The 21,230-nt window shown below is 48.7% G+C and overlaps 1 protein-coding gene across 1 annotated transcript; it reads right to left on the bottom strand.

Annotated features, from left to right (window-relative positions):
• Positions 1-179: 179 nt before the first annotated feature.
• On the bottom strand, positions 180-20,466 carry LAMB2 (laminin, beta 2 (laminin S)). The gene is made up of 32 exons (XM_006892921.1): positions 20,382-20,466; positions 20,098-20,264; positions 19,869-20,004; positions 19,713-19,786; positions 19,102-19,290; positions 18,948-19,011; positions 18,532-18,734; positions 18,312-18,432; positions 17,789-17,977; positions 17,409-17,588; positions 17,183-17,295; positions 16,875-16,954; positions 16,645-16,777; positions 16,253-16,411; positions 16,029-16,156; positions 5,211-5,328; positions 4,819-5,011; positions 4,603-4,746; positions 4,158-4,389; positions 3,907-4,070; positions 3,602-3,826; positions 3,292-3,509; positions 3,086-3,182; positions 2,625-2,997; positions 2,337-2,521; positions 2,022-2,263; positions 1,596-1,944; positions 1,130-1,337; positions 911-1,052; positions 643-819; positions 396-555; positions 180-316 (listed from the first exon to the last, which is right to left on the bottom strand). The coding sequence occupies exons 1-32, from the start codon at positions 20,464-20,466 to the stop codon at positions 180-182; spliced, it is 5,385 nt and encodes a 1,794-aa protein (XP_006892983.1).
• Between the last annotated feature and the right edge of the window lie 764 nt (positions 20,467-21,230).

The raw sequence follows: 21,230 nt of genomic DNA, 5'->3' as shown, positions 1-21,230 counted from the left end.
CTGCAACAGCCCCGAACTTCCGCCTGGAGACCCCCCCATCCCAAATCCGAGTCTAGACACACACAGTGGAGTTTCATGAGGATTTATTGGTGGACCTTGCTGAGCCAAGAACTCTTCCATGCATTGGCACCGTAAAATACTGTGTGCAGGACCGGGTACCAGGGTGGACCTGGGCAGGGTCACTGACAGGTGTTGTAGATCTGGACCTGCAGATTGATGGCTTGAAGCACGCTGCGCATCCTGGCCTCCAGCCCGTCCAGCTGGGCTGCCTTGCCTTCCAGAGCTCGCTCATTCTCCTCATAGGTGCCCTCTAGCTCTGTAAGGGACAAGTCTTAGCCAAGTGGTCCTTCTCCCAGACCTCCATATGTTGGATGCCCACCTGTCCTGCTCCTCACCCTGCAGCCGCTGCAGTTTGTCCTGCGCAGCCTGCAAGAGACTCCGAGCCTCATCCCTCAGTTGCTCTGCCCGTGCCTGCGCACCTAGCACACCCTGGGCCTTGAGCTCAGCCAGTGACTTCACCCTCTGGTACTGGTCACCCAGTGGGCCCTGTAGCAACTGTGAATGCAGAAGACAGGGTCAGGCTTGTGGCCCAGCCTCCACTGCTTCCCCGATTGTCTCCCACCTGACTCTGCTCCAACTTACCTGCTCAGCCTCTTGGGCTCGAGTCTGGGCACTGCCTGCCGTTTCCTCAGCTTGAGAGGCTGCAAGGCTATTACCTGCCCGTTTCAGTTTGAGAGCCTCCAGGAAAGTATCCAGTTGCCGAACCCGATCACCTGCAGAGCCCAGTGCCTGCTCTGTACCTGCTATCCTTTCCTGAACCTGCCATGGGTAAATCCAAGGTTAAAAAAAAAATTCATGGTTTATGACTGGAACATGGCCTCACTGATGTCTCAGGGAGGCCAGGCTGTACCTGTCGTAGGGTCTCTTCTGTGTCACGTGTGTCAACTGTTGCTCCCCGGATGGCCCCTTGGGCAGCACTCTGTGCCCTCCGGGCCTCGTCAAGTGCCGCCTGCACTGTCTCTGCCTTCTGTTTCTCAACTTCAGCCCTGGTCCTGGGGAAGAATGGAAATTAGAGTCTGCAGGAATCAGGACCAGATGTCAGGGATAGAGGCAAAGGTTGGAGTCAGACCGTGCCCGGCGTGCATCCTGTAGTAGCTGCTCGGCCCGCCGCACATCTCCCACAGTATGTGCCAGAATTGTATCCACATCAGCTAGGCTTCGGACTCGCTCTGCAATTTCAGCTGCCAGGTTCTGTATCTGCTCAGGTGAGGCTGGGATGGAGAGCTCAAGCACCCGTGTAGCCACCATTTCAATGCTATCAGGATCAGCCCCCTCCTCTATGGGAACATAGATAAGGACTTAGGATATAGAATCTCCAGTTTAAAGATAGGGACACAATCTTGGAATGTGGATCCAAGAACCACATGAGGGACACTGGCTTGCTAATACACACAGGGGTAGAGGTGAGACATGGGAGGGGGGACACAAATTCAGGGGCAGAGATTTGAGGATCACATTTCCAAATGTAGACCCAGGGAGAGATACACAGACACAGGGGAAACAATCACATGACTGGGACTGAGTGGAGAGCTCACGGCTAAGGAAGTCCTTCACGCTCTGAATGAGTTCCCGCAACTCTTGGTTGGCCTGTTCCACCTGTCCTCTGGTAGCATTAGCTTTGTCTCGGACCACCTGGGCCCGCTGTTGTGCCTCGCCAGCCCGCCGACGGGTCTCAGCCACCTGGCTCAGGATGCCACCACTTTCTGACAGGGCCCGCTGCAGCTCTGCCTGGGTATGTCTGGCCCGGCCCAGTGCCAGGTCTGCCACGGCTGCTGCACCATTGCAGTTGAGGCCCCCACAGCGGGGCTGTCCATCCTCATCACGACAGCCAGCACCCCCACAGGGGCTTGTAGAGCAGGGTGCATCCCCAGGGGCCCCACATACCTGCAGACACAGGGTAAATGAGGCCTCGGTAGAACAAAGGCTTGTCCCACTTGTCCTATCCCAGACCTGCACCTTACCAGCTCATTTATGCCTGTCAGGCTCAGGGTGTTGGTACGGGCAGTGAGATTGGCCAGTGCCTGCTGGTTGGCTGCATGTATGTGATTGAAGTTTGCCTTCTGGCCATCCATCAGCACTGTTGTCCGGTGCCGGGTGGCAGCTGAGTCACTCACAAGGCTGGGAACTGCCAGAGTTGAGGTGTTGGCACGACGTTCTGCCTCTGTAGATTGCCTGTGAGCATGACGTATGCTGTCATAGGCACCTAAATTGGGCAGAGGCAGGCAGTCAGCTGGAGATCAACTCTGATCCACCTGCCTAATTGGCCAACAACTCACCCAGGAAGTTAGAATGCTTGAGCAGATCCAGATGCTGGCCAAGCTGGCGTAGTGTGAGGTTAAGTGCAAGTCCATCCCGCTCCAGCCCACTTAGTGCATGATTGGCATTGAAGTTCCCATCCTGTACATCAGTCAGCTTTGCCTCTAGTTGAGTCAGGTGCTCAGTGGCTTCCCCAATCTCATGCCTGCATCAGTATGAGTGGATGCGCATTATTTAGAGGGATATCAGCTCGGGTCCTTTGTGCCTCTGCCCCATCCCTCCATGTATCCGCATGAACCCATCCATACCTCAACTCCTCTGTGGCCTCCACAAGCTGTGCAGTGGAGACAGCGGAAGTGTTCCGGGCACTCACGATGCCCTGTACAGTGTCCAGCTTCTCCTGTATGCTCAAGAAATTGCTCTCAAAGGCTCCCAGCACACCTGTCTGTTGCAACTCCTGCACCCGCTGCGCCAGGTGCCGAGTACGGGTAGCCAAGTCCTGCACCACACGGTCCCAGTCCCCAAAACAAGCATGGCAGGGGTGGCAAGCAGGAAAGACACCTGAGAAGCCACGGGCACACTGGTCACAACGCACACCAGATACACCCGGGCGGCAACTGCAGTGGCCTGTGGATCGGTGACATTGAGGCGAATCTATTCCATGAGGGTTGCAATCACAGGCTGTGAGGAAAGGCACATTTCAGTTAGGACTCCAGTGAAACATCCTAGGAAGTCCCCATCCATCTTGGTCCCTCGCTGACTCTCTCACCTCGGCACTGCAAGGCAGGGTCTCCCCAGTGGAGCTCCTGGCACTCGGAGCAGGTCCTCCCCCCAAAGCCAGCACGGCAGTGGCACTGCCCTGTGAACTAGATGAGATCAAGGTAAGGGGCCAAGCCTCTGTCAAAGCTGAGCTCTGCAGGCAGGAAACTGACAGCTTCCCTATCCACCTAGAGATCCCAGGAGAGCATTTTATACCTCATTACATGTGGGACCTGTGGCCCGGCTTGGATGACAGGCACAAGGCTGGCAGCCACGTCCACTGGTGAGGTTCCAGAAGTTGGGGGCACAGCGGTCACAGCTCAGGCCCTGAACGTTGGGGAGGCACGGGCACTGCCCACTGCTTGGGTCACAATGGCACCAGCTGGTAGATGGGCACTGCTGGGGATCTGTCCCCAACTGGTTGCAGGTACAGCCTATGCCAGGCAAGTGAAGCACATTGGTGAAGGCAAGTCCACTCAGTAGATAGCAGTCCGGCCTAGCCAGCCTTTCCAACACCCATACTCACGGTGACAGCTCTGTCGGGGAGCCTGCCCATGGAAGCCAGGCTTGCAGTGGGCACACTGTGGTCCCTCTGTGTTGTGTAGGCAGCGCAGGCATTGCCCCGTGCGGGGGTCACAGGCGTCAGGGTCCACGGGGTCAATGTTCCCACTGCACTCACACGGCTGGCATTGGCCTCCTGGCCTAGATGGGTCCCCAAAGTGCCCAGGAGCACAAGCATCACAGCGCAGCCCTGCCCACAGTTAGGGGGAAGGAATGAGTGCTCAGTCCAGCCATCCTGTCTGGATCCCAGTCTCCACCTACTCCCCTCACCTGTGTAGCCTGCCTGGCAGCGGCACACAACCTGCTGGGAGTATCCATCTCGGTGGCAAGAAGTCGCAAAGTGCCGCCGGCTCCCAGGGCCTTCAGGACAGGGGCAGGGCCGACACTGACCTCCATGTGGCAGCCGTGGGTCCCCATAGAAGCCGGCAATACACCTTCAGGGAGAGGCAGGAAGGAAGCGATGTATCATTCCCAGGCTGCCTGCTGACTCAACAACTGACTCGTAGCAGCTCTAGGCTCACCTTTCACAGTGCTCACCCCCCGTGTGATCACGGCAGCCCAGGCAAGCGCCTGTGTGGGGGTCACAGTCGTCTGCACGCCCGTTGCAGACACATGGCCGACAGGCAGGGAAACCCCACTGGCCACGCCGGCAGTGGTCACAGCGAAGCCCAAAGGCACCAGTTCGGCATGGGCATTGCCCACTGGCCCCTTCACAAAGGCCACTGAGCGCCCCTTCAGGGCTGCACTGGCAGGCTGGGGACAGGGCAGAGACTGAGTGTAGGGGGTGATTTGAGGGCTAGCTAGGTGGGGTTAGGACAGGAAGGTGAGGGAATGAAGGGAACTGCAAAGTGATTTGGGAATAAGAATATGGCTGTGGAAAACAGATTAAAGTGAGGAAGGATAAAAGTCATTAGGAAGAGCAAGAAATAGGGAGGGGAGGAAGGGGCAGGCAGTACAGGCAGGTACCTCGACAGCCCATGGGACCAAAGCCATAGTAGCCAGGGGCGCAGCGATCACAGCGGCGCCCAGCAACTCCAGGTTTGCATAGGCACTGACCCCCGTGGGGGTTGCACTCAGAGCTCAGTGAGCCCTGGGGGTCACACTGACAGGCTGTGGGAAAGAGGGTCAAATCCGACTGGGCCCCCTGCCTCTGTCCCACCCACCCATGCTACACACACTCACGAAGGGCACCGTTGTAAAGCAGAACAGATGCGCTGATGAGGAGAGGGGCACAGGTCTCGGAGGGTGGGGTCTTGCTAGGTGCTAGCCCCTCCTCATGGCAGCGGTAGTGTTCAAAGGTGGCACGGCGTTCCAAGGCTGCCGCATCACCTCCACTAAACATCTCCAGTACCAGGACCCGGGGCAGCAGCACCAGCTGGAGGGATGAACAAGGAAGAGTGAAGCTAATTTCGCGTTACAAGGGCACTGCAACTTCAGTTACCTGATTCAGTTACCTGATTCAGCCATAGCCCTGCCCCTTTGATCGCAGCCCCTTTCCTGCTCAGCTACAACCGCAGGCCCCACCACCCGGGTCATGCCACCTTGGCTGATAATGGGGAGAAGAGACTGTTTACCGAGTCAATGAGCAGGCCAGGTCCAGAGTGGGCACCTCCCCTTCCTTGCACCAGCTCTAGACGCAATGTGTAAGAGATGCCAGGCTCGAGGCAGATGGGACTGGGAAGTACAATGGACCTGGGAGGAAATGGGGATGGTCACAGGGGGTCATTCAGGGTTTCCAGACCTGACATCCTGGCCTCTCCCACCCAATACCCAGCTTCAAAACTATGAGCCATCATAGAGACTAGTGCTCTGCTGAACTGGGCCAGCAGACAGGTGGGCAGTCCTACAGAGTATCTGGCATGGAAAACTCCCATAAATGTGACTTACTTTAATAAGCCTCCTTTGAAGACCTGTATGGCTGGAAAATGCCACACAACCCAGCAAATGCCAAGTATTTCCATAGCACATATAGTTGATATTCTTCTTCAACAACCACTTATTTAATTCATAGTCCAATCCCTGCTACATTGTCTGTTTTCTTCACTGAGAATATTCCACTCTCCAATCCCCCACTTTGGCAAAATTTGTGTCCTATCATGCTAGAAACAGCCTGTGCCGTGTGCCAAGGTTACTCACTGATGACCCCAAATAGTCAAACGCAGTGCCTACTTCTCTATTCTTACCAGAATCCAGCATTAAGCAGCATATAATGAAGTCCGTCTGTTTTCCTCTTTGAGAGGTTCTTTCCTCTTAGCTTCAGAGACCCTATCCATATCCTTGCTTCCCCTCTCCCCTAAGTCTATTCCTTAGCCTCTCCTTTTCAATTGGACTCTAACACCAGAGTGCCCTAGAACTTCATCCCGAGGGGCAGAAATAGAAATAGTCTCTTTAATAAATTGGAAGTGCTACAAAACTAGATATCCACAGGTACAAAAAATACCCATCCTCACACTATACACAACAGCTATCTCAAAATGGATTAAAGACCTAAATGTTAAATATAAAAATAAAAAAATATAGAAAAAGGCATCAAGGAAAAACTGTGGGACCTGATCTTTTGTGAAAATATGATAACAAGCATAACAAGTACACAAATAGAAAAAGAAAAAAAAACCCCAGGTGAAATCTCAAAAAAAGGAAAAATGTAGTGCTCATTTTGGCAGCACATATACTAAAATTGGAACAACACAGGCAAGATTAGCATGGCCCCTGTGCAAGGATGACAAATTTGTGAAGCATTCCATATTTAAAAAATTTTAAAATGTATCTGTTTAGATCATAACAAACTGGCTGACTCTGAGAAGAATGGGAATCCCAGAACACTTGATCATGCAAACTAGAAAACTATACTTGGACCAAGCGGCAGTCGTCAGAACAGAGCAGGGAAACACTGCATAGTTCAAAATTGGGAAAGGTGTACGCCAGATGAGTTCTGTCTCAATACCTTTTCAACCTATATGCAGAACAGATTATCTGAGAGGCTGGGCTCTATGAGGAGAAGTGTGGCGTCAGGATTGGTGGAAGATCTATTAACAATCTGCGTTATGCAGATGATACAACCCTACTTGCTGAAACTGAGGAGGACCTGAAGCGCTTGCTGCAGAGGGTCAAGGACTGCAGCCTTCAGTATGGATTGAGGCTCAATGTCAAGAAGACAAAGATTCTCTGGGGAGGGGTGGGCAGGGAGAAAAGTACGGCAATGAATGAATGGAAATCCAAAACCTCTGTAAATGTCTATTAAAATTAATAATAATAATAAAAAAGGCAAAGATTCTCACCAGTGGACCAATTGGCAGCATCAGGATGGATAGTGAAGAGATTGAGATTGTTAACAACTTTAGTCTGCTTGGCTCCAGGGTCAACACTCTTGGCACCAGTAACCAGGAAATAAAAAACGTATTGCGAAGAAATGTCTGCTTTTAGGGACCTCTCCAAAGTACTGAAGAGCGATGGTGTCACTCTGGAGACTAAGGTGCGTCTGATACAGGCTATGGTCTTTGCAATCACTTGTTATGCATCAGAGAGTTGGACAAAGACTAGAAAGGATAGAAGGAGAATTGATGCCTTTGAGCTGTGGTACTAGAGAAGAGTACTGAATGTACCCTGGACTGCCAAGAAAACAAACATTCATCCTGGAGAGGGTTAAACCAAGCTGCTCCTTGGAGGCAAGGATTCTGGGGCTTCGTCTGACATACTTTGGAGTTGTAAGGAGGAACAGGTTCTTGGAGAAGGACATCATGATAGGGAGGGTGGAGGGACAGCGCAAGAGGGGAAGACCCTCTATGAGGTGGATTGATTCAGTGATTGGGGTAATTGGGATGGGTGTGTCAGAGGCAGTTCAACTGGCACATGATAGAGCAGGGTTTAGGGCTGTTGTACATAGGGTCACTATGAGTTGCAAGCGACTCGACAGCACATAACAACATATAAGGAGCTGGAGTAAGAAAATAAAAAGGGCCAAACTTGATCAGCATTTTTTAAACTGAAGGAACTGAAGAACAAATTCAAACCTCAAGATGCAATACTGAAGGATGCTTTGGGCAGAATATTGAGTGATCCAGAAGTATTAAAAGAAGATGGAAAGAGTATACAGGAGTCATTTTAACAAAATAAATTGGAGGTCACAGAAGAATTTAATGAAACAACATATGAGCAAAAGCTTGTGGTGATGAAGGAATAAGGTCAAGCTGCTCTGAAAGAATAGGTAAAAAACAAGGCCCCAGCAAATGACGGCATACCAATTGACATATTTCAACAGATGCTGCCCTGGATGTGCTCACCAAGTTGTGCCAAGAAATCTGGAGGACAACCACCTGGCCAACTGACTGGCAGAGAGCTATATCTGATCCCATTCCAAAGAAGCATGATCCAACTGGGTGCAGAAATTATCGAACAGTATCATTGATATCACATGCAAGCAAGATTTTGCTGAAGATTATCCTAAAATGACTGGAATAGCACATCAACAGAGAACTGCCTGAAGTGAAGGCTGAGTTTAGGAAAGGCCATGGTACTAGTGATATTACAGCTAATGTCAGATGGATCTTGGCTAAAAGCAAAGAGTACCAAAGGAAAGTTTATCTGTTTCATTGACTATGCAAAGGCATTTGACTATGTGGATCACTACAAACTGTGGCTGACTCTGAGAAGAATGGGAATCCCAGAACACTTTATTGTGCTTATGTGAAAACCTATACTTGGACCAGGAGGCAGTTGTCAGAACAGATCAAGGAGACATTGCATGGTTCAAAATTGGAAAGGGTGTGCACCAAGGATGTGTCCTATCTCCATCTCCATATCTTTTCAATCTATATGTGGAACTGATGATCTGGGAGGCTGGGCGTCAGGATTGGAGGTAGACTCATCAACAATCTTCATTATGCAGATGACACAACCCTGCTTGCTGAAACTAAGGACAACCTGAAGTGCTTGCTGCAGAAGGTCAAGGACCGCAGCCTTCAATTTGGATTGAAGCGCAACATCAAGAAAACAAAGACTTTCACTACTAGGCCAATTGGGCAGCATCATGATAGATGGTGAAGAGATTGAGGTTGTTAACAGCCTCAGTTTGCCTGGCTCTATAATCAACACTCTTGCTACCAGTAGCTAGGAAATGAAAAGATAAATTGCATTGGGAAAGTCTGCTGTCAGAGACTGCTCCAAAGTACTGAAGAGCAATGAAGTCAGTCTGGAGACTAAGGTGTGCCTGATACAGGCCATGGTCTTTGCAATTACTTGCTATACATCAGAAAGCTGGACAAAGACTAGGGATGACAAAATAAGAATTGATACCTTTGAGCTGTGATGAAGAAGAGTATTGACTATATTATGGACTACTATGAGAACAAACAAGTTCATCCTAGAGAGGGTGAAGCCAGGCAGCTCTTTGACGGCAAGGATTCTGAAGTTTTGTCTGACATACTTTGGACATGTTGCAAGGCGGTATCAGTCCTTGGATAGGGACATTATGCTTGGGAGGGTGAAGGGACAGTGCAGAAGAGGAAAACCCTCTATGAGTTGGATTGATTGAGTGACTGGGGTAATGGGGATATGTGTGACAGAGACATCAGGATTGGCACAAGATAGAGCAGGGTTTAGGGTTGTTGTACATAGGATTGCTATGAGTTGCAAGTGACTCAATGGCAAATAACAACAACATGCTTATTAAAAGAGTAAGCAGAGAGTAAGTGTAGGACTTTTGGGTAAGAAGATGAACTAGGCAGACAGGAGCCCATAACCCTTTAATACAGCCCATAACCAAAATACAGGAAAACAAAGGTAACAGATACAGATAGCAGATTCTTGAAGCCTGAGTCAGAAAGGAAAAGATAAAATACTTCAAACACAGACTGAAGAAAGAAATAAAATAAAACGTCAAATAAGGAGTCTGGTGGAACACAAAATTGTAAACAGGAAGGCGCTGCCATCTTGACGGCCATCTGGGCAGCTCAGGAATTCAGGTCTGTAGGAGTGCCCATACCAGCAGCTGTCTGGCCTTCCTTCTGGTTCCCCATACCTTCTGGGGGGTCAAGGGTAAGACTTTGCCCCTCCACCAGGTGGCTGGGAGTGTTCACTTACCCCTGGCCACCTCTGTTCCAAGTCTGCCTGAGGCCAGGCCCAGGCCATTTTGTATCTGGCACTGGAAATGTACACATGATTATACACTCTGAAAACCCTTCAAGAGCCAATGGCTGACTGTGCCATGCTGGCCTGCAACCAGCTGCTAAATTAGTGGGGCACCCCTTCTGACTAGGGGTTTTCTGCTCACTGAGCACCCTTGCTGATAACTTGCTTGTCACATGCCACGGTCAAATTTGGAGCAGTTCACTCTCTATGGAGTATGTCACCTGTGGGCATCTCAGATGGCCAGTTAGTACCTCTTCACACTGGCCATCTCTGCCTGGGTAACCTGCCTGCACCAAACCCTGAACTGGCAGGACAACATCTCCACATAGGCAGACTGTCGTGGACTCCTGTGAGGCCAGCAGAAACTCCATTCCAGCCTAGTGCCCCACCCCTTGACATCTCTTGGACCAGAATAAATGCCGTCCTGAGCCTGGCTTCTGTACTGGGACCTTAGCCACCTCTTATGTGTGCGGAAACTCTGATCTGACTGGCCATCCTAATAAGAGTTCCAAACTACTACTGAATTGGCAGACAGACTATCCCAGACAAGATACCTTGCCTCCACCCACCACAGAACTGGCAAGAATGCCAAGATACCAATCAAATGCCCAGCCTACCTTCCACCAAGGTCCTTCTGTTTTCTTTCTTTTTCCATTTTGTTTGCTTTTTTTCATATTTATCTTTTTGTTATTGTAGACTTTTTGGTATTATTGGTTTCCCCTCATTTTTTCTGCTTTCTCTCTAGCTTTGTTCCCTTCTCTTGCACCAGACTTCTCTCTCTCTGTATGTGTGTCTTTATTCTTTCTATTCTGATTCTGTTTCCTCTTGTTCCCCCTCTCAGTTTGGTTTTTTCCTATTATACTGTCCATTTTCGGTTTGGGGTATTTTGGGGGTACTTTTTGTTATTTTGTTTTTGCTTTGGCAACAGACAGCAACTTATTCAGTGATACACTGACCTCCTACAGGTTAAGCCATCAGGCAAGAGTAAGGAACAGCTTTTGCTCCACAGACGGACTAAATACTATAACTAATACAGGCCCAGTCTACCCTAACTTTTCTACACAAACAGTGAACAGGGACGTACACACTTCCATACTGTCTCAGACTGACCAGAAAACAGATGGTGAACCTAAATAAACAGGTGGCCCCATACACTGGCACAGCTTAATTTTGTATGTTGTTGTTGTTATGTGCCATCAAGTCACCTGCAACTCATAGCAACCCCTATGCACAACAGCTCTAAAACCTACCCTATCCTGAGATAGTCTCATTGACTCCAACACACCTAGCCCAAGCACCCTAGTTATTTCATCAGTCCATCTCATCAGGAGTCTTCCCCTGTGCTGTTCCTCCACCCTTCCAAGCATGATGTCCTTCTCCAAGGACTGGTCCCTCCAGACCACATGCCCAAAGTATGTGAGACAGCTTCAAAATCCTAGCCTCCAAGAAAAAACTTGGTTTCACCCTCTCCAAGATCATCCTATTTGTTTTGTATTTGTGTGGTCCATGGTATGTTCAAGACTCTTCTCCCGCATCACAACTCAAAGGCATCAATTCAATTCTTCTTCTGCTGTCCTGATTCAGTTGTTGAGCTCTCTGATACATAGCAAGTAATTGCAAAGACCATGCCCTGCATCAGGCTTATCTTAATCTCTAAGACTGACATCATTGCTTCTCAGTCTCTGGAGAAGTCCCCGATAGCAGATTTTCCCAGAATATCAAAACAAAATAACACAATGTCTAGGATGCAGTAGGTAACATCCTGACAGCCACTCAAAAAAAAAAATAATCAGAAGATGGTAAAAAAAGTTATGAAAATAAAGAATTAGAAATCCTTCCAGAGGAGAAAAGCTACTGTAACTTCCTGATAAGGAATTTCAAAAAATGACAGTTAAATGTCATCTACAAATAGAGAAAAACATAGAAAAAATTTAATAGATGGAACATTAAAAGCAATACAAAAAATTGAGGCAAGCTCTGGTGGTCTAGTGGCAAGAAGCTGCACTGCAATCCCAGAGGTGTGCAGTTTGAATCCACCAGATGCTGCTCTGCTGGAGAAGGAGGGACAATCTCCTCCTATACCAGTCAGATCTGATTTGATGGTACACACACACACACACACACACACACAAGAATAAAAATTTTTAAAAAACAACCCCAAAACCCAGCAACTTGAAATTCTGACTATGAAGATTAGAATTTCAGAAATAGAATGCACACTGGAAGGACAAAAGAGCAGAACTGAAGCAATGAAAGATACATGTAGTGAGACAGAGGACAAATTCCTGAATAAAAATTTGTTAGAGGAACAGTCAGGAAAAAGAAGGACAATGAAGAAAATATAAGAATAACTTAGGACAACATCAAGAGGAGTAACTTAAGTGTGATTGGAATTCCAAAACAAGAAGATATCAAAGCATGGAGTAAACTGTTGAAAATCTGGTGGGAGATTTACCGAACATTATGAAAAATGAGAAAATAAACAATTCAAGAAGCTAAATTAATCCCAAACAGAACAAATCGAAAAGAAAAACAACAGGACATAGTATAATCATATTTTTTTAAAATTAAAGACAAAGAATAATCAAAGCAGTGAGGAGAAAACTCAAAGTTGCCTACAAGCAGAGCCAATAAGACTAAACTGATAAGTTCAAACTGCAAGCCTTTTAGTTAGTTGTTGTTAGGTGCTATTGAGTTGACTAAGACTTATCATAACCCCATAAATAAAATATCTGGACCCTGTCCTCCTGACAGGGTCACTTACACATCCTGACACACTTGCAACAGTCCTCGTGTCAATCCATCTGGTTGAAGGTCTTCCTCTCTTTTACTGACCCTCCACCTTTCTGAGCGTGCTGTCATCCTTCTCCAAGGAAAAGCCTCTTCTAACAACATGCCTGAAGTATGTGAGACAAAGCTTTATCATCTTCACCTCCAAGGAGCACTCTGGCTACACTTTCTCCAAGACACATTTGTTTGTTCTTTTGGCAGTCCATGTGATATTCAGTACGCTTCTCCAACACCACAGCTCAAAGGCATCAATTCTTCTTCTGTCATCTTTATTCATTGTCCAGCTCTCAGATGCATAGCAAGTGATTGGAAAGACCACGGCCTGAATCAGATGCACTTTAATCTTTAATTTACATGTTTTAGTTAGAGACACACATAAATACAAATATGGCAATGGAGGCATACATCTTCATTTAAGATATAAATACAGATACTGCATAGACATAACCAAACAACTTCCAAGATTGGTTTTCTGAGTTTGAAAGCTTAAGATCATAGTCTCTTGAAACATCTCAGATAATTGGCAGATATATTTCACAAAAACTATGATGTCTTTCTTAATAAATTAAATAGTGCCAGAAAGCTGATATGCTTTCAAGTCACTATCTAAAGCATAACCACAGGTTCTGTCCAACTACAGGTTCTACTTATCAAGAGCTAAACAGAAAAAAGAAACAAGTTTATCTGAGCCATAACTTCATCACCCTGAGACCAGAAGAACTAGAAGAAGCCTGACTACCACCCTTGACGATTTTGACCAAAATCACAATAAAAAGAATAGGAGAAACTGTAAAGCATAATTCAAATTATTATTTTTTTAAAAAGTAGTTAGAACAATAGAGAAAAGAAGTCTCCCTGAGATTATTGTCCAAAAAAACCCTTTCTCCTGAGATGACCTTTCAGCAAAATAGCAGAATGACGCATGAAACAAAGATATCTCAGTCACAAAGGGACAAATACTGTACAAGTCCACTATTCTATTAATAGAATCAAGACAGGGAGGGGGGAAGAGTGGGAACAGAATGAATACATAATGAACACTGGACTGGAATCAATGAAAGGAAGGACTATCTGAAAGGAATGGACAATTAGAAACTATGTGTATGACAAGTAATAGCCTAGAACAGAACAAGCAATACAAAGGGAATGAAAAGAGGAAAATGAACATGAATAAATGAAAATCAATCTCTTTGGAACCCTTCAGTTAAAAAAAATGGTATTCACAATTAATAAATCATTGTACACAATTTTTAAAAAACATTACCCATCAGATCCATGGTCTACTTAAAAATCATCAGTATGAAACAAAAAATAGTCAACAATTATTCAAAAGGAAAGATGGGAAGATAGGGAGGAAGGAAACTAAGCCCCTGGAAGAGGAACAAACAGAAAACAAAGACAATGCAGACAAACTGTAGACCAACGTCACTGATGTCACTACACAATCTGTGCTGAAACTGTCAAAGGAGACCCTAACTTGCTTAACCAAAATTCTTTTCAAATTCTTTTTTTCAAAATAGTGAGGAAGAGGGGAATTTCACTACCATCCAGGAAGAAGAGGCAGGGAGTATGCTGTGTCCTCTTGGGCTGTAGATTCCTGAGCAAGATGGAGACCTAGGGCAGCAGCAACAGTAGTAGAGAACAAGAGACTGATATGAGACAGAGTGGAACTGTGGCCACACAGCAACAACACCAGGACCTTCGTGAAGGCTTACTGGAGGCCTGAGGGTAGACATCCTAATTGGCAGAGGTAAAGGAGTTGTGTAACACTGGTTCAAAGCCATGAAGCTGAAGCTCAGAAGGCCTGTGACCTCTCCTGAGAAGCTGTCCTGACTAAAGATTTTTCTCCTATTACCAACTTGAATGGTAACCTATTACTGCTGCCCTAATAAGCCCTATAATCCTAAGTATTATCTATAAGGATTTTTGTTTTCTTGATGTCGAGATCATGATTTGTATAATATCTCCTTTTCTAAAGACAACCCACATTTTCCTCCTAAATATTGAATAAACATGAGCTCTTCCCCATACTCTTAACCTAATGTACAAACATTCTCTCAGAACTTTCCTTTGCTAAGACAGATTTGGGGAGCCCATACCCTCTATCTCCTATATGCTAACTTGTATCATAATACTGTTTTCTGACTCTATCTCTTGTCTCCAAGATTTAGGGTTTTGGTACCAGGAGGCAGAACTAAGTTTTTTCTAGTAACAGAAGTGGGGGAACCCAGCAATGAAGAGCTAAGTTTGGACATGTTTCTTTGGTCTAGCATATAGAGATGCTATGGATGAGCAAGGAAAGGTTACTGGTCTGATGTGCAGGATGTCATGAGGACACCTGGCCTGTGTTGACTTAGCTCATGTGAGAGGTTGAGGCTGAGAGTAAAGGAACTAACCAGTCTGAAATGCAGCCCTGAGATGTATGGACCCCTGAGTTTGTGGCTGGTGCCCACTGGACGTAGCCACAGATGGCTAGGGATGAGCTGACCAGAGCCTGACTAGATGAAAAGAGCAAATGTTTGATGTTTTGAGCTAATGGACATTCTGCAATCTGATGCTTCCGATAGACTGAACCTCATTTATAGATGCAGATATACAAAGTTCTAACCAGAGGATTTTTTCAAAGAAAGGAATATGTTCATCTCAGACTACTGATTTGCGAGAAGCAAGCAAGTGGCTATCTAAAATGTGAGGAGATAAATGCATAAAGCAGCTGGCTTACACAATTTCATTAATGTAGTTAATAGAAGATGATTGTGAGGGCAAAGTTAATCCTTGATGCATGAAGGTCAATGCTAAAAAAATCAGGAGCTGGCCAGTGGTGCAGTAGATTAATTGCTGAAAACGGTTTTTCTAGCCATTGGTTTTGACTCTCCACATGGCTGGATAGGAATATGCTAATAATATTAACAGGGTGAGTAGCACTTTTTGGGTGGGAACATGCAAATAGGCTGTGTAGACTACTAATTAGAGGGTTTGTCAGTTTCATAATCCAACCAGATTTAAAATGAGCAGATCCAGAGGCAGAATATGCAAGCCTCGCTATCATCAGAAAAGAAGCAGAGAATACAGAGCATCCTTTTGGGCTAGAGATTCCTGCACAAAGACCCAGAAGAGCAGCAGCTACAGAGGTCAAGGAGAACCAGAGAGACAGATATGAGACTAGTTGAACTTGAACTGTTGCCACATGGAGCCAGAGTTGAGGGCCTTCACTCAGACTTACTGGAAGGTAGTGGGAGATGTCATAATTAGCAGGATTAGATGAGCTGTGTGATACTGGCCCAAAGTTGTGAAGCTCAAGGTCAGAGGGCCTGAGATCATGCCTGAGAAGCTGTCCTAACTGAAGAACTGTATTCTGTTTCCAACCTGAATTATAACCTGTTACTCTCCTAATAAGCTCCATAATTGTTGAGAGAGAAAGTAATGAAAAAAGATATATGAAACAAAAAAAGACACCCTCTACTTTGGGTTCTTACCTGGTGCCTGGTCGGAGAGTTCCTCGAATGCGGTCATCTTCAGGTAGCACATGCCCACAGGGGCTGTGAGCAGACACAGGCCCTGGGCGCTGCACTGTCAATACCATCTCTGTCCACTGTTCAGGGACCTGGGAAGGGGAGGGGCAGGATAATGTGGGAAGTAAACACACACACACACACACACACACATACACGCTGGGCTTTGAAGTGTCACAGGGTCTGACCTGGGGCTCCAATCGCACCAGTAGATCATAGTCCATGGCCCGTGGCACAGAGGTCACCAGAAACTCAAGCACCTGGCTCTCCCGGAGCCTTACGAAGCCTCGCCCTGTCCAAGACGGTGTGCTCCCTGTAGTCACCATGCGTTCCACCACTTCCAGTGCCTGGGAAGTTAAGCCAGCCAGGAATGGTGACTCAGAATCCTTTTGCCATGGAATCACCTCCAAATCCCAGTTCTCCTACAAAAGTCTGTCCAAGGCTTCTCCCATCCCAACCCATGCACAGTCCTCTCAGCCTGCCAGTGCCCTCCATTCTCACAAGGCACTGCCCATAAGCTTGCTGCCTTTACTGTCACAGTGCCACCTATGCCCTGTCCTCTGCCAAGATTCTGCCCCACCTGTCCTCTGGAGTCTTCTGCCTCCCAAGTCAGGTGGTCCAGGAAGGGCCGGAAGTAGCCTGGCTGCACCTGCTCACAGCGTCTTCCAACCATGTGTTGGCGACAGCGGCACTGACCTGTGGTTGCATCACATCTAGGGGCAGGGATACCATGGTTACTCAGGAGCGCATACTCTGCCACCAAGGCCCTTACTCCCACCCAGCTACCCAGAGCCCTTGTGTATCACTCACTGGGGATCCAAGGCACCACCTACATCGCAGTCACACGGGCGGCAGCCGAGCAGGTCATGGCTCAGACCCCAGTGACCAGGCTGGGAAAGAGAGGCTTATCAGGGACCTCCTTCTACCACCCAGCAAAGACCCGAACGATAGCTCACAGTTTCTAACACCCCTTGGTGACTTGGCCTCCCAGACTTGAATCCTCTTTAAGCCCTGGCCTCCCATCTATTGCAGCATGGATAAATGGATAGGACGCTTAACCACTGTGCTCTGAGGGCAAGTGTAGAACCTTAAACCCCAGGCCCCTCTCCCAGTCGTACCAGGCAGCGGTCACAGCCACGTCCAGTAACAAGACGCTTGCAGAAACAGGTCCCACTGCTGGGGTCACAGGGGGTGCTTCCAGATACTGTGCCCCGACCATCACACTGACACCCTATAGGGAGAGAGTCTCATCAGCATTTTTGGGTGTTTTAGTAGTGCTCAGGTTCAGGTGTAAGAGGTCAGGAATTAAAGGTCTGCACAAGAGTTAGCACGGGAGATACTTACGCCGGCAGCCTCGAGGATCACTGGCACTGAGACCAAAGAAGCCATCCCGGCACTGCTGGCAGCGAGTGCCCACCACATGTTCTTTGCAGCGACACTGGCCTGCGACTAGCCCCAATGCAGGGTCATCATGGGAATCACAGCGACCACCATCTTGGGTACCCATGGGGTCACAATCACAGGCTGAGGGGTAAAAAAGGCACAGGGTCACCATCTCCTAACTAACCCAGCTCTTGTTCTCTCCTGGTCCCCACTCTGGACTCCTAGTCTGATGCCATCCTAAGCCCCTCATCTCCCAATTCACTGTAACCTGAATGGTAATCTGGTCCCCCAGCTCCCACCTCAGGCTCAGTGTCTTCCCCCACGCCCGCTCCAGGCCTCACAGCGGCACACAGCTGGGTCCCGGAGGTCCTTGGTTGGGTCTCGGTAGAAGAAAGGCCGGCAGAGTTCACAGTGGTGTCCAACTGTGTTGTGCTGACATGCATCACACACACCTCCACTCACATTGCCAGATGCCAGGTACATGGCCATGTCAAAGTGGCAGCTGTGGGAATGCCCATGGCATTCGCATTCTGGTGATGGAGGCAAAGCAAAAGCATGGAACAAAGAAATTGGGGGTGAGGGCTGTAGAAGCTGCCAGTACCTCCTTAGGTCCCTGACTTGGTATGAATTTAGGATTTAAGGGCCCCAGGGACTTACTCTAAGGTCTTAGCATCATCCTGAGCCCCTACCCAGGGAACACCATGGAGGAGGGCTAAAAGTATTCCTAGTGGCATCAAGGATACCCTTTGGATGCAGCCTGGATTTTTTAGAGCTTTGTGAACAAGCTCTAAGGTCAACTCTGGTTACCCCAGGGTACAGATAGTCAAAAAGCTCTGAGCCTACAGGGACCAAGTTCTCACTCACTTTTGCAGGCATGACTGTGGCCATCCTCAGCTGGACGCCATGGCAGGTCATGATAGAAATCCTGACACTGCTCACAGTTGAGGCCACGAGTGTTATGTTTACAGACACAGGCCCCATGTACCTGGAGTGAGCAACAGGGGCAGACAGGCGGTTAGCATTGTCCGTCCAGTCAGCTCTTTTCTTAACCTCAGCCCTATCCCAACTAGCAGACGCTCCTCACCATGCCCTCAGCATGGGCTGGTGCCCCTGGGGCTGGTGCGCACTGTGAGGCATGTCCATAGCAGAAGCAGTTGCCACGCACAACCAGCTCATAGAGCGCATAATAGTACTTCTCTCGGATTTCCCGCCGGGGGTCAAGCAAGTTGTCTCCAAGTGTGTGCAGGCGAGTCAGGTTCACCCTTAAGTTGGTAATCTTCAGCAGGTCTGAGTGTGGGAGAAGTTTTAAGTCAGTTGCTGCTCTAAGCCCACCCAAGGGCTGCACTGCCAAGGTCACCTTGGGAGAACTCCTGTCTACTATCAACCAAGCTAAACTGGGCTTGGCACTTGCCTTAGGAAACACTCAAAATAGCTACTGTGATCCCAAATAGCCATCAGCCGGATGCTGGGACTGTGCCAGACTCAGAGTGGAGAACTTACTCTGGATCCGTGGGCTGTAGGGGTCTGGGATGGGGATGGCAGGATCTAGCACACGATAAATGACCTGGAAGGACAAGGAGTCCAGAGTGACACTAGACCTTGTCTCAGGCCAATTGTTCTCTACGCCATTCCCCACTCAGGTCCCAGCCCTCACCTCGCCTTCAGTGGATGGCTCGATCTCGGAGTAGCGGGACTCACAGACTACATCATCCCAGTGTCTCGGAGGGGCCAGTGGAACCCCTGGGAAGTCAGCCCCACAATCATAGGAGAAGTATCGATATACATGCCAGGTGCGGCCAAAGTCAGCAGAGCGTTCCACCAGCATGGCAGCAGGGCGAAAAGTCTACAAGTGGGGGGTAGGTACAGCTGATCAAAAAGTATCTAGCACTCATAACTAGTCTAGGCCCACTGAGGGCCCTGCCCAGCCAGGCCTAACCCTGCTCTGCCCTCAAACAGCTACAGATAAACCAGGGTGACCATAAAAGACAGGAAATAACCAGGGAGGGTAGTCATCTTTCCTGGGGAGGATAAAGCATCAAAGGGTCCAGGGAGCTCTGGATTCAATCTGGGATTAGGACAACAGATGAGCTTAGGCAAAAGACTGGAGGCATTAAAATGAATGAACAGGGAGATGGGGCAATCTCGCGCACAGCCAGGCACAGCATATGAGCTTCAAAGAGGCCAGATCTAGGGGCTGGAGCTCTACCCAGGAGCAGTGGTTAGCTAAGCAGGGCAATTCGGGCTGGGTCCCTTCCATGCGTCTACCTTAAAGGTCATAATGAGGTGTGTGAAATGGAACTCAGCCTCCAGGTCCAGCTGGATGGTGACCATCGGAACACCTGGAGAGGGACCCAGAGATCAGGAACTCAAGGCTAAGGTCAAGCAGCCCTACACATCCCACGTCCCATTCCACCACTTCACCATTTTCTGACTGCCACCAGGCTGTCCGGCGCTGTGGTGCAAAGCTGGTGACAACATTTTGTATGCGGTGGCTATTTGGGTTGTCTCTGGCAGAGAAGGGGCGCCGGGAGTCACACAGGAAGCACTTCTTCTCATCCTGTGTTAAAATCAATCGGGATAAAAGTTAGTGCCTAACTTGTGCCTGCCCCATTCTGCGCCCCCACCCCGCCCATTCTACCTCCATCCACACCTGCAGATGACTGACGATGCAGTAGGGCTGGGGGCTGCGCAGGCCGCAGGTGGATGAGGCAGTCAGTCTATCCGCTCGGCCCACCAGCAGGTCCCCGGTAGCTGGGTAGCAGCTTCCCCGCGAGCAGCTTGGCATATCCGGGGCCTGGGCCAGGGCGCAAACCAGCCCTGGGGGCAACAGGTTAGCCAAATCGGGTCGACCCCTCTCCATAACCCTTCAGCAATGGCCATCACACAACCCACAAACACATATAGAAACACTTAGCCCTTATCGAGCCCCCTTACCGCTCATCAGCAGGCCCAGTTGAAGCGCCCAGGGCAGAGGCGATCCACACGGGCCCCTTCTGCGTACCCCTGAGGCCCGCTCCATCCTGAAGCAGAAAGGAATCTGCGATAAGTGGAAGGGACTTGGGGATCCACGTCCACCTGTCCTCTCTCTCTATGGCCCTGTGCTGACCTTGCTGGGAAAGTACTTGCCTGGTTCTCTGCCCAGACCTCTTGTCTGCTGGTCAGTTGGTCGGTCCCTTCACTCAAGAGTCCAGCAACTTTGAACAAAGTTGGGAGGTGTGGCAGGAAGGAAAGCATGGAGCGGATCGCAGGAAGAAGCGGAACTCCAAGCTAAGCCCCCATCCCTCTATCCTTCCACCTCCACCTCTGTTTATACCTTTCAGAAACAGCCCTTACTCCAAGAACTAGACACCGGCAGGCTCACTGACAAATCTTTATTGTGTTTTCACACTTGAATTTTGTGCAGGAACTGGAGGGAACGAAAGAATTCTGGGGTTTAGGCCCTAGAAGAGAGAGCATACCGTTTGGGGCATGACAAGAAGAGGGAATCAGATCATTGGCAGCAAGCACACCCAGAAAGGCAGTGTAGCTTTTGTTCTGGCATGGTGGGGTTATGGAAGTCACGGTCAACTCGTTTTGGTCTCAGGACTCCAGCATTAAAGTAGAGACAGCAGATCTTACGTAGGGGACTGAATCCCCCTATTCAGGGCTGTTTGGGGTGCTTTAAAAGGACAGCTGGGGAAAAGCACAGGACATAGACTGGGAGGGGGAGGAGGTGGGGAAACACCCTGACTTGCCCGAAAGATGGTCCTGGCAGGAGTGAGGGTGTTGCGTCTCCCCTAAATT

The sequence above is a fragment of the Elephantulus edwardii genome, unplaced genomic scaffold (assembly GCF_000299155.1).
Source record: "Elephantulus edwardii isolate Elephantulus edwardi_28Jun2011 unplaced genomic scaffold, EleEdw1.0 scaffold00121, whole genome shotgun sequence".
Taxonomy (NCBI): Eukaryota; Metazoa; Chordata; class Mammalia; order Macroscelidea; family Macroscelididae; genus Elephantulus; species Elephantulus edwardii.
This window is presented reverse-complemented; position numbering and strand designations above follow the sequence as displayed.